Source organism: Labrus mixtus, chromosome 8, assembly GCF_963584025.1.
Source record: "Labrus mixtus chromosome 8, fLabMix1.1, whole genome shotgun sequence".
NCBI lineage: Eukaryota > Metazoa > Chordata > Actinopteri > Labriformes > Labridae > Labrus > Labrus mixtus.
Genome location: NC_083619.1, coordinates 1,330,600 through 1,344,774, shown reverse-complemented (window position 1 = coordinate 1,344,774; position 14,175 = coordinate 1,330,600). Strand labels below are relative to the sequence as shown.

At 39.4% G+C, this 14,175-nt stretch overlaps 2 protein-coding genes across 2 annotated transcripts in view; one reads left to right on the top strand and one right to left on the bottom strand.

Annotated features, from left to right (window-relative positions):
• Nucleotides 1-2,056: 2,056 nt before the first annotated feature.
• Nucleotides 2,057-6,077, bottom strand: ccr12a (chemokine (C-C motif) receptor 12a). Its single transcript, XM_061043760.1, has 2 exons — nt 5,941-6,077; nt 2,057-3,846 (listed from the first exon to the last, which is right to left on the bottom strand). The coding sequence occupies exons 1-2, from the start codon at nt 5,954-5,956 to the stop codon at nt 2,741-2,743; spliced, it is 1,122 nt and encodes a 373-aa protein (XP_060899743.1). The 5' UTR covers nt 5,957-6,077; the 3' UTR covers nt 2,057-2,740.
• A 2,914-nt stretch (nt 6,078-8,991) lies between these two features.
• blvra (biliverdin reductase A) overlaps nt 8,992-14,175 on the top strand; it is a 21,234-nt gene continuing 16,050 nt past the window's right edge. Inside the window, exons 1-2 of the mRNA XM_061043758.1 lie at nt 8,992-9,016; nt 12,609-12,732. Coding sequence (XP_060899741.1) covers nt 12,614-12,732 — 119 coding nt within the window. The 5' untranslated portion in view covers nt 8,992-9,016; nt 12,609-12,613. The remainder of the gene's footprint in view (nt 9,017-12,608; nt 12,733-14,175) is intronic.

Below are 14,175 nucleotides of genomic sequence, written 5' to 3'. Positions count from 1 at the left end.
GTGAGCCACAAAGAGCAGCTTGTGCAAATAAAAAACAATCCTCTCCGTCATGTGTAATGGTGTAATAAGTGTAGGTTGTGGACACCGGCGTTGAGCCTGATGATAGACTTATTTTACCTCTGGTTATTGTAAAAACAGTAAATTAAAATGAATATTAACTGATTTTATTTACAGATGGTTCATTTTTAGGTCACTCAGAGGTGAACGTGTTGTGTTGATCACCTAAAAGTTTCAGCGCGACATCACTTCTAAATGCAGTAGCCTGCTGTTGCGCCTTTATCACCAGCTTTCATCAGACTGTAAAAATCTAACTATTACTGAACATTTCATTCTTATCCTAAAACGATATCACGCACAGGCTGTCCAATCATACAGAGGTCCGCTGGTTTAACCGTGGAGCAGTGCTAAAATGCTTCCTTGAATTATGCACGGAGATGGCACAGATTCATGGCGCATAAAAAGCCAGTGACAGAGTTAGATCACGATAGTACGGACACGTAGAAGAACGGACTGCAGGGGTCAAAAGTTGGTTAAAAGTCGTTTTAACCAACTGAGTTTACTTAGTTGAAGAACGTGCACTCCACACGGAGCTGATCAGACTGCAGTGATCAACACTGAAGGAGAAATTCAAGTCTGTTGGTTTGGAAACATGTTATCATTCAAAGACACTCTGTTTGTGACAACATATTCATGTGAGCAGGTTTTATCTGTAATGAACCTTAACGAGTGCAAACTGTGCTGTGGCCTGACACACACAGATATAAAGTCTCTCTCTCTCTCTCTCTCTCTCTTGCTCTCTCGCTCTCTCTCTCTCGCTCTCTCGCTCTCTCGCTCTCTCTCTCTCTCTCTCTCTCTCTCTCTCTCTCTCGCTCTCTCGCTCTCTCTCTCTCTCTCTCTCTCTTGCTCTCTCGCTCTCTCTCTCTCGCTCTCTCGCTCTCTCTCTCTCTCTCTCTCTCTCTCTCTCTCTCTCTCTCGCTCTCTCGCTCTCTCTCTCTCTCTCTCTCTCTCTCTCTCTCTCTAATGCACTGATCCCAGGGCAGGTAGAATAACCTGTGACAAAGTTTCTATAACCTTGAACAACAATATTAAAACATAATATAATAATCTCAAACAAAACAGAATGATTGATGTTTTCTTCTGTAATGTGGTACATTTAAATATTTCCATGTGCCAACATGCAGTTTGCAATGATAGTTAACCCCTCTGCTTAATGTTAAAGTTTTCTTACATTAGCCTATATATCCATGTGTTGAGTTATAGTGATGTCTGCAAAATTAGTCCGGCCCACTGGAGGTCTCATTTGAAGAAATCCGGCCCCCGACCCAATAGGACTTTGACACCCCTGATATAGAGCTATTTCTTTCAGATGCCTGACCTGGGTGATGGGGCCGGATTCACAACATTTTCTTAAGATAAAACTTAAATAGTTAGGAAGTTCTTACAAATGTTTTTAAGTGTAATTCCTGTAGAGCAGTGTCATTTCTTAAGAACTTCTTCATTTTCTTATTTAAGAACTTCTTCATTTTCTTACTTAAGAACTTCTTCATTTTCTTACTTACGACCTTCTCAGATGCTGTAGGGCAGGCATATATAATCCTATACATTGGGTGTAACATCATTGCCTAAAGGACTGAAATGTTATTCCAATACATTATCATAACCGTGTTAGTCAAAATTATTGCTGTAGAAGAAATTGGGAATTTTTTTTATTGACAACCATATTTATGATTTACTTAAATAAATAACTTTGAGTAAACTATTTTAACATTACTTAGTTTCTTTGGGTAAATTCTAATTATATTAAAATGAACTGTCAAATGTGCTATAGCTTCTTTTCAGGAGTAGCAGAGTCATGATACTTACACCAAAAACACAAGTCTTTGTAGGCTATAGATTGTTTGTACTTATTAAAGTGCTGTTTTTAAAATATACTAAGTTAGTTCAATCTTGTGTTCATAGACTGGACGTAGTCTCAGTGATATCAACCATTGGTAGCCTATTTGGTAAAATTGTAAAAATCACAACGAATCTTGATAATTTAATATAATACAAGCAGTTACATTTAAACAATGTTTTTTATTTAGGAAGCATTTTTTTTTAAATTGTACAACAGACTGTAAAATAAACGAGCTGCATGATTTCAATAACAGTTTTACCCCGCCCCCCAACATATCACTTCAACGTTACAAACACAACATTAAAATCTTTCTGTCCCAATAAGTTTGCTCTAATCTACAAAAACAATATTTTCCTTTTTAATTTTCCCCATGTTGAAGTTGAACGTGTAACAGAAACTGTTCCTTTAGGTGTGTGTGAGAGAATCAGAGTCAGTCAAAGAAAACAACAAACAGGGAGCGTTTGGGAACTCCAGTTTTTGTATGGAACACAATGTAACTGATTCATTTGTTATTATTTAACAGCTACAGACTGCAGCAGGATGTAACATTAAGTTTTTGATGCATCCAGCAGTTTATACCTGCATGATAAAGCAGACACAATGAAAAGGCAAAGCAACGTTTCAAACAAATTATTTATACTCATTGAAATATCAATGCTTCCCATTTCTGCATGTAAGTCGACAAAAATCGTCTATTTATCCACTGTCCTATCTCTCTAATAAAGGCACAAAAAGCCCCAAAAAAAATTAAAAGAAAAAAAAAAGAAAAGAAATTATGTAACAAAAAATAATCATGACTTTTTCTATACGTGTGTGCGCTCGTTGGTTCATTGGTCCCTTCGTCTAGTACTCATAAGCAGAGTGTGGTGTCCTCTGTGATGTGGTTCTTGTGCTCTGGCTGCTTATGCTCATGTGTCTCTTCAGACATGGTATCTTCTTTGCTATCAGCCTCCTGAAGTGACTCTGGAACTTCTTTCCCAGAAAAGTGTAAAACATAGGACTAATGCAACAATACAAATATGCTATGTTTCGGGTCAAATACAGCGCATAGTCCAAGCTTTCCATGTCAGAACACGAGTCAGCATTCTCACTCTTTCTGGTGATCTTAATAGCTCGAAGGAGGATGACTATATTGTAGGGTGTCCAGCAGGCAAAGAAGGTGAAGATGATGACAAATATGAGTTTGATGGCGCGACACTTTTCCTTCATGCGGGTGGACAGGATGCGTACAGCGATGCTAATGTAGCAGAACATCACCATGAACAGAGGCAGGAGGAAGAAAAGAAGGAACTGTTGGTAATAACTGACCAGGCGCCAGCGCTCCATTGTGCTCTCAGGAAATCCTGACTCTTCACACATTAGTCCATTTATCGGACTCTTCCACACATTTTGCAGAACTAGCTCTTTCACACTTGCTGCAATACTGACGCACCAAACCATCACTGATGCAATTATGGCGTAGGACTTCTTCCTGCTCTTGGCAGCTGCCACTGCATGCACCACTGCGAGGTATCGGTCAAACGTCATAAGTGTGAGGAAGAGGATGGAGCTGTAGAAACCGATGAAGTAGGCGCTGCTGACCATCTTACACAGAGCCAAGCCAAAAATCCACTCATACACGTGGTATTTTGCCCAGAAGGGAAGACTTGAGGCAAACAGGATGTTGGATAGGACCAAATTCAGGAGGAAGATGTTTGTTGCTGTGTTAAGCTTCTCATACTTGTAGATGATGAAGAGGACAAGTCCATTGCCAAGGTAACTCAACAGGAAGTTGACATAGTAGAAAATAGGTGTAACACTTGCAGCAAACTCATTGACAGCCTCTTTTGAACAGAGCTGGACAGCATTACTGACCACATAAGTGGGATCTGTCATGTCATAGGTGGTATTGAAAAGCTCCAAGAAGAGGTCATATTGGTATCCATCATCGTTCATGGTTGGGGTTTGGCCTGTGGCACAAAGAAATAAAAAATCCATGTTAGTCTGTTGGCTGGTTAAAACACTGCTCAGAGTCATTAAAGTCTTTCTATGTGATTTTTTGATCCAGCAGATGTCGCCCTTGAGCACCAGCATGAAACCAAAACAACTTGTGCTGCATTGTTGTGTTAGCATGCTAATGCTAGCGATCTTTATTATGCTCGTATCTTCACACTGCATGTAAATTTACCTGAAATGAGCGTGATCTAGAAACACAGTTAAGCAGTGAGTACAGTATGTTATTCTTCTTTTCTCTAGTCCCTCAGTTAAACAACTTTTATACATGAGGGGAGGAGTCAGCCGGCCGTCCGGGCGATGTAAACAAACTGAAGATAGGACTCTGAAAACTCTGAAAACATCACAGACAGTGGGACTTGGGTGTAACACCCATTGTAGACAGTCATGACCAGACTCATATAAAGCCTTTAAACTTTCCATATCTGTGAACGTCTGCTTCAAACTGACACAAGTAAAGGTTGTACTGTGGACTGCCAACCCTAGGGATCTCAGCCATTTTATCTGTAAGATAAAATCTACAGCTTTTCCTTTTGCAACTGCAGTTTGACTGTTTATAATCACTGTACTGTAGGTTTAGAGTCAGATGATCACTAACATCAGACAGTGTCTATATCAAACAGCACAAATAAATACAACTTTTAAAAACAATTTTATATGTGTTCGGTAGGATCATTTGTGAGGTAGATGCAAATGTATGCCAAAATGAGCAAAAAATGTACAGGGCTACCTACGTAGCACAAATATCCACCGTGGGGCCTCTCCTTGGAACATCACTTTTTGTTTAGAGTCTGGAAATGACTTAAAGGGCACACAAACATTTAGACTAACATCATGGATGCAGCATTACTGCATCAAAGCAAACATTGCTCAAAGCGAGTCTGAAATAAAGCAAACACAAATGCACTGGCTAAAGCTATTCAACAAGGATACTTTAGAGAAGTGGCTCCCAAACGTTTTCTGCCGGCCCCCTTTGGCAGATTTAAATATTTTCAAGCCCCCCCCAACCCCTCAACATACACATAGACACATAAACTTATATTAATCAACTAACAAGTGGCTTTTAAAGAGGACGCAATTAAAAGTGATACTGCAAAATAAAACTTCCACACTTTAAAGATGTCACAACAGTAACCCGGTCATGAATCACTGCTTTAGAGAAGTTTTTTAATTAAAACAAAAGCTGACTTTATGGTGGCTCTTTCGAAGATGAACAGTAAGGTTTATCCACTAAGAGTAACTCTTTTCCAAGAAGCACCAAGCTGTGTTTCGAAACATATGTAATAGAGAACAGAAAGTGCTGACAGAAGCAGTAAAAAAGTTCTGACTCTTAAAGTGTTTGCAATACTTGTTCCCAGAAATGTGTCATCATCAGTTTCTGAGGTTTAACTTTTTCTTGACTCTGAGCTTTAAAGTATGCAAACTCAACACAAAGACTCAAAGACTTCAACTTGCCAGAGATTAAACCATCGATGTGCTGGTATTGGTTATTATAAGCAAGCATTTAGCAGCACGCAGAGAATATTTCCACGTCATTGTTTAACGTTACTCAAAAGTTCTAATCATTTTTAAAACAAATAATATGATGTTGAAAACTTGACAGAGATGTTTCAGTTTCAAAAGATGTTTGAAATGTAATGTAAGATGTAAGCTTAACACATAACATTTTGTATACAGCAATTTGTGATTTTTTAAGGATAATAAAAGGTCTACTCATTACAAAAGAGTTACACACTATTATTGATACATACATCAATTTACATTGATCAGACTCTAGTTTGAGTTAGGTTAATGCGATAACAACTTGACTTCATGTAATTCTAAATAGTTCAAAAAGTAGAGTTATTCACTTACAAATGAAAGGAATGACTTATGAGTTGTTCTTATATTTTTTGTGGCTTAGTACAATATAATTGAGCTGGCTACTAGCACTTATTTTCATCATGCAAAAGATAAATATAATCAACATATTTTATAGCAAGAATAAACCATCAACAAACCCATAAAGTTGAACATACATTCCTGAATAAACAAATAAGCAAATCTCTTACCCTGGCTCTCAGTCATTAGGCCTGATTAACAGAGCAGTGCAGATCTACAGGTTTAAAAGGAAAGAGGATGATGAGTAGCAGTAGAGAAGTACGAAGTGACTTAAGTGTTGAAAATGAAAAGTATATAAAAAAAGGCCAGCATCGGCTCAAAGGGTTGTCCTTAGACAGACCAATGTGCTGTAGTTTGTGTTGGCAGTGGGCGTTCATTCAGGCAAAAACTTCAACTGTATTTGCATTGGTGTTAAATATCAGGACTGTGTCATTATACTAAATAAATGTAAGGTTTTGAAACCTGACTAATACTGTGCACAAAGTGATTTGAATGCATATGCCCTGTCCAAATGTTTAAATAATGAGACATATGTGTGTTTGTGAATGCATTTAAAGTGTAGCATATATGGATCAGTTCACTGTGCACAACAACCTTTTGGACCTGTTTCATGACGCTCGTCTTGTCTGATGTTGTCTGTACAATGAGGTCAGATACACACATATATGAACACACATATTAACCAACATTATATTAGAATGTGAAGGTATGAATGACAAGTTCTCACAAATGCTTTTATTCAAATCACTAAATAAAATACTTTGAGTATGCACTATAGCCTATCAATTACAAAAAGAAAAATACAATGCACCTCAGCACCCCCAACTTAAAGCCTCTTCCTACTGCTCTGAGGACAGCTGGAGAGAAAGGAAAGTTATGGCGGAGAGAGTGGACGATGACATGCACCAACTGATAGCTGATCATGAGACAAGCCAGAAACCAGTGTGAAGAGTACTATAGCCTCTGTACATGGGGTGCCTGCTCTACCAACAGACCTAAACTGAGGCCATAAACTGAATTGCTCAGTTTGATGTGAATAATGAGTCAAGTTAAGTCAAGTCACATTTATTTATGAAGCACATTTAAAAACAGCAGAAGCTGACCAGAGTGCTGTACAATGCAAATAAAAATTCAATTTACAGGAGTTCACAATATCCTCAAGAACAAAGAAACAACAATAACGAAAGCAACAAAGGAAACCTGGGAGAAACGGCCTATTCAGGACCAAATGCTAATATATGAAATACGTTTTAAGACGTAACTTGAAATAGTCAACGGAGGGTGCTGTAGGGCCTTTGACTTCAAAAGCACGATCACCTTTGAGCTTGAGCCATGAGCAGGGGACAGCCAGGAGGCCCATGTGTGATGACCTAAGGGGCCTAGATAAAGTGTAGGGGAGGGGCTAAGGGGCGGCTGTGGCTCAGTTGGTAGAGTTGTCGTCTCTCGACTGGAAGGTCGAGGGTTCGCTCCTGCAGCCACATGTCAGATGTGTCCTTGGGCAAGACACTCAACCTCTAATTGCTCCCTCTGCTTCGTCTGCGGTGTATGAATGCGAATGATGGGATTAGTGACATCTGATGGACTCTTTACTCAGCAGCCTCTACCATCAGTGTGTGAATGTGTAAAAGCACTTTGAGTAGTCAGAAGACTAGAAAAGCGTTATATAAGCTGAAGTCCATTTAACATTTACCATTTAATGTACAGGGCTTTAAAAACAGACAACACAACCTTAAAAATCAACTTGGAAGCGTACAGGGAGCCAATGAAGGGCTAGGACAGTAGTGATATGTTCCCTCCAACTGGACCCAGTCAGTCGCCTTGCTGCAGTATTTTGGACCAGCTGCAGACGGGATAGGGACAACTGGCTCATCCCAGTATATAAAGAATAACAGTAGTCAAGCCAGTAGGAGATGAATGCATGAAAGTCACTTCAAACAGAGGATGGGTTTTAACTTCGTACAGAGCTGAAAGAAGCTGGATTTGATTATTGTGTTTACCTGACGATTGAATGTTAAACCAGTGTCAAAAATAAAGCCCAGGTTCCTGCCATGGGGCAGGGGCATGATGTAGCTGGAAAGGTGATCTAAGCTTTTGGAAACCGGTTTGATGCCGTCAGGCAAAAAGGAGGAGTTCACAACATCACATTTATGAATTAAACTGCTACTCGTTTTTTGTTTGTTATCAATAAAATGTCATTAAAAAAGAACATCAATACTAAGCAAGATATGAGTGGAAGAAAATCAACAAATTTACAAATGGTAAATCCAAGGTTTTTCACAACTATTGATTTTTATTTATTTTACCTTTATTAGAAATTTAACCCATTCAGGTTAGTTTACACAACACAAGCTGAACACATACAGTAACCATGTTAGTCGAGACAACACATCAGCCCCATTGAACACATCGCCTTCGGGTTGAGAGACGACGACCCTACCAACTGAGCCACAGCCCCAGTCAGACTCTGAATTATCAGAAATGTGATCCTCACATTCTGAAACCTCTTCCTCTACATCATCATCAAAAGCTTCTCTCTCTTCCAAAATCAATTGCAAGGCCCTCTGAGCAGAGAATGTTTTGGCCATCTTGATCAATTGTGATAAGGAACCACACTGGCAAAGCTATTTATTTATTTATATAGGCTATATATATATATTTCCAATATGACTATATTGACTATGTAAGTCTGGAAGACACTAATAAACATTCATATGAAAGATAACAGCTAGCTGCTAATATTTGCAGTCAATGCTGCAAAAACGTTTTTTGACCCCGTTTTTGTTTGTTTAACAAGAAAATCCTAGTAGGAGCATAGACTGTGAGTAGGGTTAGGAGCTATAAAGAAAGGAATAGAAGGAAGGAAATCATAATGAGACTTAGGGTAGGTAACACTGGACTGAATGACACAATGTTTATACTGGGGAAAAGGAACAGTGATGAGTGTGAAAGATGCAGAACTAAGGAAAATGCAGATATTATTACCTTTAATGGGTATGTAAACGAGAGAGACAGTTTGAAAGAGAAAATCAGAGCTACAGGGCGTGGATGGAATATGAGAGGATTCTTTTTTATTCTTACATTACACAAATTTAAATTCTAGAGAAGGGAAGTCACGTGATGTTACACACTCCTGTACAGTAGGTGGCGGTATGCACCTTTAAGCTGTTTGCGATCCGCCAAAAGATCCCAGAAAAGAAGAAGAAGAAGAAGAAGAAGAAGAAGAAGAAGACTTCTAGGTACACAGCGGTGAGAACATAACAGCTATTATTTTATTTTAAACGACAATACAGCTAAATATTACAAGTAATTGATAATAATTAACAAATGATTCTTCAGCTAACAATTCACGAGCTTTGTCCCGCTGCACGTGCTGATCACTATTGATGGCGAAATGAGGCTTTGTGAAGCAATGAGGCTTTCCAGCCAATTGTATCGCAAATAGATTCATCACTCGAGGCCTCATTTAACACAGTGTACACTAGTGACACCTACTGGTCAAAACAATTTAGAGCAGCCAAATTATTATTGATCACATCACATGCCATTGCATTACTGACATGTTATAGCAAATTGTACTACTGCGGTAACCAATAAGGATTCACGTGATATTACTTTATAACATACCTTAGTTAATATAATCATATTATCATTCGGTGATCTTTTTTTATGATTTCCTATCAAGATATAGCCTATGAAACAACAATATATATAAATCTATTGTTCAACAAGTTTGAGGACTTATGTTAACTACAAGTCCAGGAAAAAAGGAAGATTGAAAGAAAGAGGGACAACATTATGGGGTTTGATTGGGCAGTAAAAGTGCTTCTGTAGGCTTACTGGGAACAGAGTGCTTGTGTAACTGGGCAGTGAAAGTGAATGTGCTTCAGTGAGAGCAGTGAAATTGAAGGTGCTTTTGTGACTGGGAAGAAAAGGGAAGATTTTTTATTGATTTTTATTTAAATATAAAAGTTGTTTTACAGTTTGGGCTCAGTCGATTCCGTTTTTTGGAAACAATTTCCCCAGCCTTGGAGAACACCCTTTCACATGGTACAGAGGAGGCTGGTGTGCACAAGAATTGTAGTGCCAGCTGGTAGAGGTGGGGGTAGACAGACTTTTGTCTTTTCCAATAAAGCAGTACGTCATCTGATCTTGGGAGGTTTGTTTCATTGAGGTAGCGCTGGACCTCACTTGTAGCATCAGCGGTGGCATTGCAGCTTCTTCTGCTCTGGTCCACACTGTTGTCCAGCAGGCACCACAGGTTTCCACCTAATAAATGTAGAACAATACATTATTGCCAGTAATTATACTTCACATGATACGAATATACCAGGACTTATATGTCAACAACAATTCACAAACTGAGCAGTAAACATAAAAAAATACCAGAGGTTGTTGCAGACCCAGTTGAGGTTGACGGTTGTGCTGGTGTGTCTGATGGCAATGGAGGAACATCTGGGGTTTTAATAATGCTGGCACACTCCGCTTTCAGTCGCCTAACTGCCTCACTGGCCTTTGACTGGCTGAGGAACCCAAGACTTTTGAACCTTGGGTCCAGCATGGTTGCCATTGTCATTATGCTCATGGACTCCACATTAACCAAGATTTCCCTAACACGTCTGACCAGGTTTTCAGCCAGTCGGACAGCCATGTCATTTTTCATGTTCAGTGCTTCACAGTTTACTGCATGTTGCAGCATTTTCAGAATTGGTATAACCTTAGAGGCAGACACTCTTTTCTCCTCAGAGAGTTCCACTGTGGCCTGTTGAAATGGGGACAGCACAAGCAGGCACTCTCTAATGGCCTCATATTCCTGTGCATGAGGCGGGGTGAGGTCTGTATTTAGAGAGGCCAGAGCTGCCCCCACTGGCTCTCTCTGACCATACAGACGCTCAAACATGCTGAAGGTGCTGGTCCAGCGAGTGTCCACCTCCTGTATCATTTTAAGTAATGGTCTTCCCATCTGCTCCTGCACCTGGGTCAGCCTCTCTTTTGCAGTGGTGCTTGTCCTGAAGTATGTCACCATCTTCCTGGATTTGGTGCGCAATTCATTAAGGCCAGGGGTCTGATCAAAAGCCTTTCTTACAATCAAATTTAGGGAGTGTGCAATACATATAGCATGCCTCACTTGTAGGATTTTGCCTGTAGCAATCATGTTTGCTGCATCATCAGTTACAAGGCATCTGACTTTATGCTTAATGCCCCACTCCTCCATGAGGTTGGTTTTCACCTGAGCTATGTTCTCTGCAGTGTGGCTATTGGGAAATTTCCCCACTCCCAACAGCACAGTGGCAAGCTTGTCATTCTCATTGATGAAATGACACGTCACGGCAAGGTAGGCGTCCATATTGATGGAAGTCCACATGTCAGACATGAGACTGACAGCCACCACCTTCTGCACCTGGGCCTTGGCCTTCTCCTTGGTCTCCTCGTACTTAGCAGCCACCATGGCCTTTAAAGCCTGAAGAAGTGTATAATTGTCCAATTTAAATAGTTATGTTGTCATCTGCCACACACACACACATGTGAGTGTCCTTAATGACCATGTTGACCAAACCATCATCCAACACCTGCTTTCTGGAACCTAGGACAAAACGAAAATGTTAATGTATTTTAGTCAACGTGTATTTCGGTATGATTGTGATGAAGCAAAGCAAATTACAGGGGAAAAAATACAAACCTTGCCTGGTTCCTGGCCTATTATCAGGCTGTACATTCTCATGGACAGCTCGATAATGCCTTAGCATTGATGAGGTGTTGTTGCTATAGGCAAGCTCCTTAAAGCACACCAAGCACTTCACCTTCAAATCAAAATAATAAGCCATTGATAATAAATACAGAAAATGATGACAGTGACAGAAATAATAACAACTAATTCAAGCGATTCAGCGTGGCAATACATGAAAGCTTTGTAGCATAATGGTTATGGCGGCGCCACGTCGACATAGAGGCTCGGGTTCGGTTGACACAAGCCTCGATACGGGTCCTCGGCTAGAAATGCCCCTCCTACTCGACACATGCTTCAAAGCCTCGGTGTCAAACGTAACATCACTACTGATCACTATGGGAGTGAAACTGTCTCATCGCTATTCACAAGCAAATGTCAACTTTCCTAACTCGTAAAATACAATGCACAAATCAATTCAGATTGATTTGTGTAAAGCTTGGATGTGCAGTCTGCTTGTAGCCTCAGGCTACACATGCACACACTGATGCAAAACACAATAACAGTTGTCTATGGTTTAAATGCTACAAAGCTGAACTCAAATTAGACTGTGCAAACAGGCAGTTTAGTCTGAAATGTAATCCAAATTTAGCTGCAAATATTACTGCTTTAATTTTGAAACGTCATATCAGATTGTTTTATTTCCTCTTTTCAATCAAGCATCCACTTTCCAAACGATAGACAAACCAGTGGTGGGCTTTAAGGTCATAACCTTGAGACCTGCTACTATGTATAGCTTGTATGAATCTCTGAATTTAAGAATTAAAAGATGAACATACGTTTTTTCAATGCCAAATATTTTTAAAACCTTAACTTTGTGATACCTCATCAAGACGAGTTGAAAAAAAATGACAAGATTATGACAATGTATTTCCTAGAAAAATGTAGAAACATAAAGGTGAGCTATAAAAGCTTTTAACAGATCCAATGCTATTTCTAATATACCATCTCTTTTAAAGTGAGACATTTTCCATGCTCATGTGGTAAGGGAGAAATAGGATGACTCATAATAATCCTGCTACGGCCCTGGTTGGAATATGAAAAAGTGATTTGTCATGTAATAAATAAGATTTGATTCCTATTACGGATCTACTACACAAATCCTTTGTCTTTCAGTGAACATGTTTGGAGCAGTGGTAGTCGGTATTGGCACAGCTGGATGGGTGAGGATTAGAGACATCTTGGCCCCCCTGCCTGGCAGTCCTGCAGAGAAACTCACTATCAGAGGATTCATATCCAGGTAACACACAGCTGCCCAGCTAGAGGAAGGTTAGATTAGAGTCCCTCTGAGGTCATATTCACACCTGCTATCAACATGTGGCTTTAGTTATCTGATGACAAAAGCCTTAAGTACAAATGTAAACGTACCCAGGAAGCATTGAGATCAAATCACTAAGGCCATATTGAAAGGTGTTCTTGGAGGCATATATTCCACATTGGTCTGTGGAGAGTGCTGTGTGTGTGCTCATGCTTAGTCCTTAAGGACTGGGCCCATTCTCTCAGTAGTATCCATGACAACATAGGCGTAGATTAACAGACCTGTCCTCTCATACATGGTATGAGGAAAAGGAAAGATTTCTCTGCTGCAGAATCTTTTCAGGGTCCTGATATTTTATGACAATGTGAAGATGATGATGTGCCAAAAGCATGTGTAGTTTCATATCTGCATAAGTAAACAACACAACTATTTGTGTCTGTTATCGGTCTGCCTGGTTAAAGTGTCTCATGTGCAGAGACAGTTTGTGTCCTGTTCATCATTTTACAGATAAACAAGGTCTTACAAGTTGAAGTGAAAACTTCTCTTGAACTGATTTTACCAACTACACAAGGAAGTAGACTATTTCCTTATTAGTGAAACCTCCATGTTTGTCATTTGAGAACAGGATGCTGCTGCTCTTCTGATATAGACTAAAATAACCACTTTATTCTTTTATTCTTTAAAGACTTTAAGAGTTCTACTTTCATCATTTTGGCGCAGGCTGGTCTCGAACTCGTTAATTAACAAGTTTAATCAGGATCCCATGAGGTATTTACATTTATATCCCAACACCCAACATAGAAAACATGAAATAAAACAATATATATATATATATATATATCTATACAGTACTGTGCAAAAGTTTTAGGCAGGTGTGAAAAAATGCTGTAAACTAAGAATGCTTTCAAAAATATAAATAATGATTGTTTATTTTTATCAATTTACAAAATGCAAAGTGAGCGAACAAAAGAAAAATCTAAATCACATCAATATTTGGTGTTACTACCCTTTGCCTTCAAACCAGCATCAATTCTTATAGGTACACTTGCAAAAAGTCAGGGATTTTGTAGGATTGTAGTCAGGTGTAAGATCAACCAATTATACCAAACAGGTGCTAATGTTCATCAATGTCACATGTAGGTTGAAACACAGTCATTAACTGAAACAGAAACAGAAACAGCTGTGTACAAATTAAAACTGGGTGAGGAACAGCCAAACTCTGCTTCCAAGGTGAGGTTGTGGAAGACAGTTTCATGTCACAGGTCATACACTGTGGCATGACTGAGCACAGCAACAAGACACAAGATAGTTATACTGCATCAGCAAGGTCTCTCCCAGACAAATATTTCAAAGCAGACTGGTGTTTCAAGATGTGCTGTTCAAGCTCTTTTGAAAATGCACAAAGAAACGGGCAACGTTGAGGAT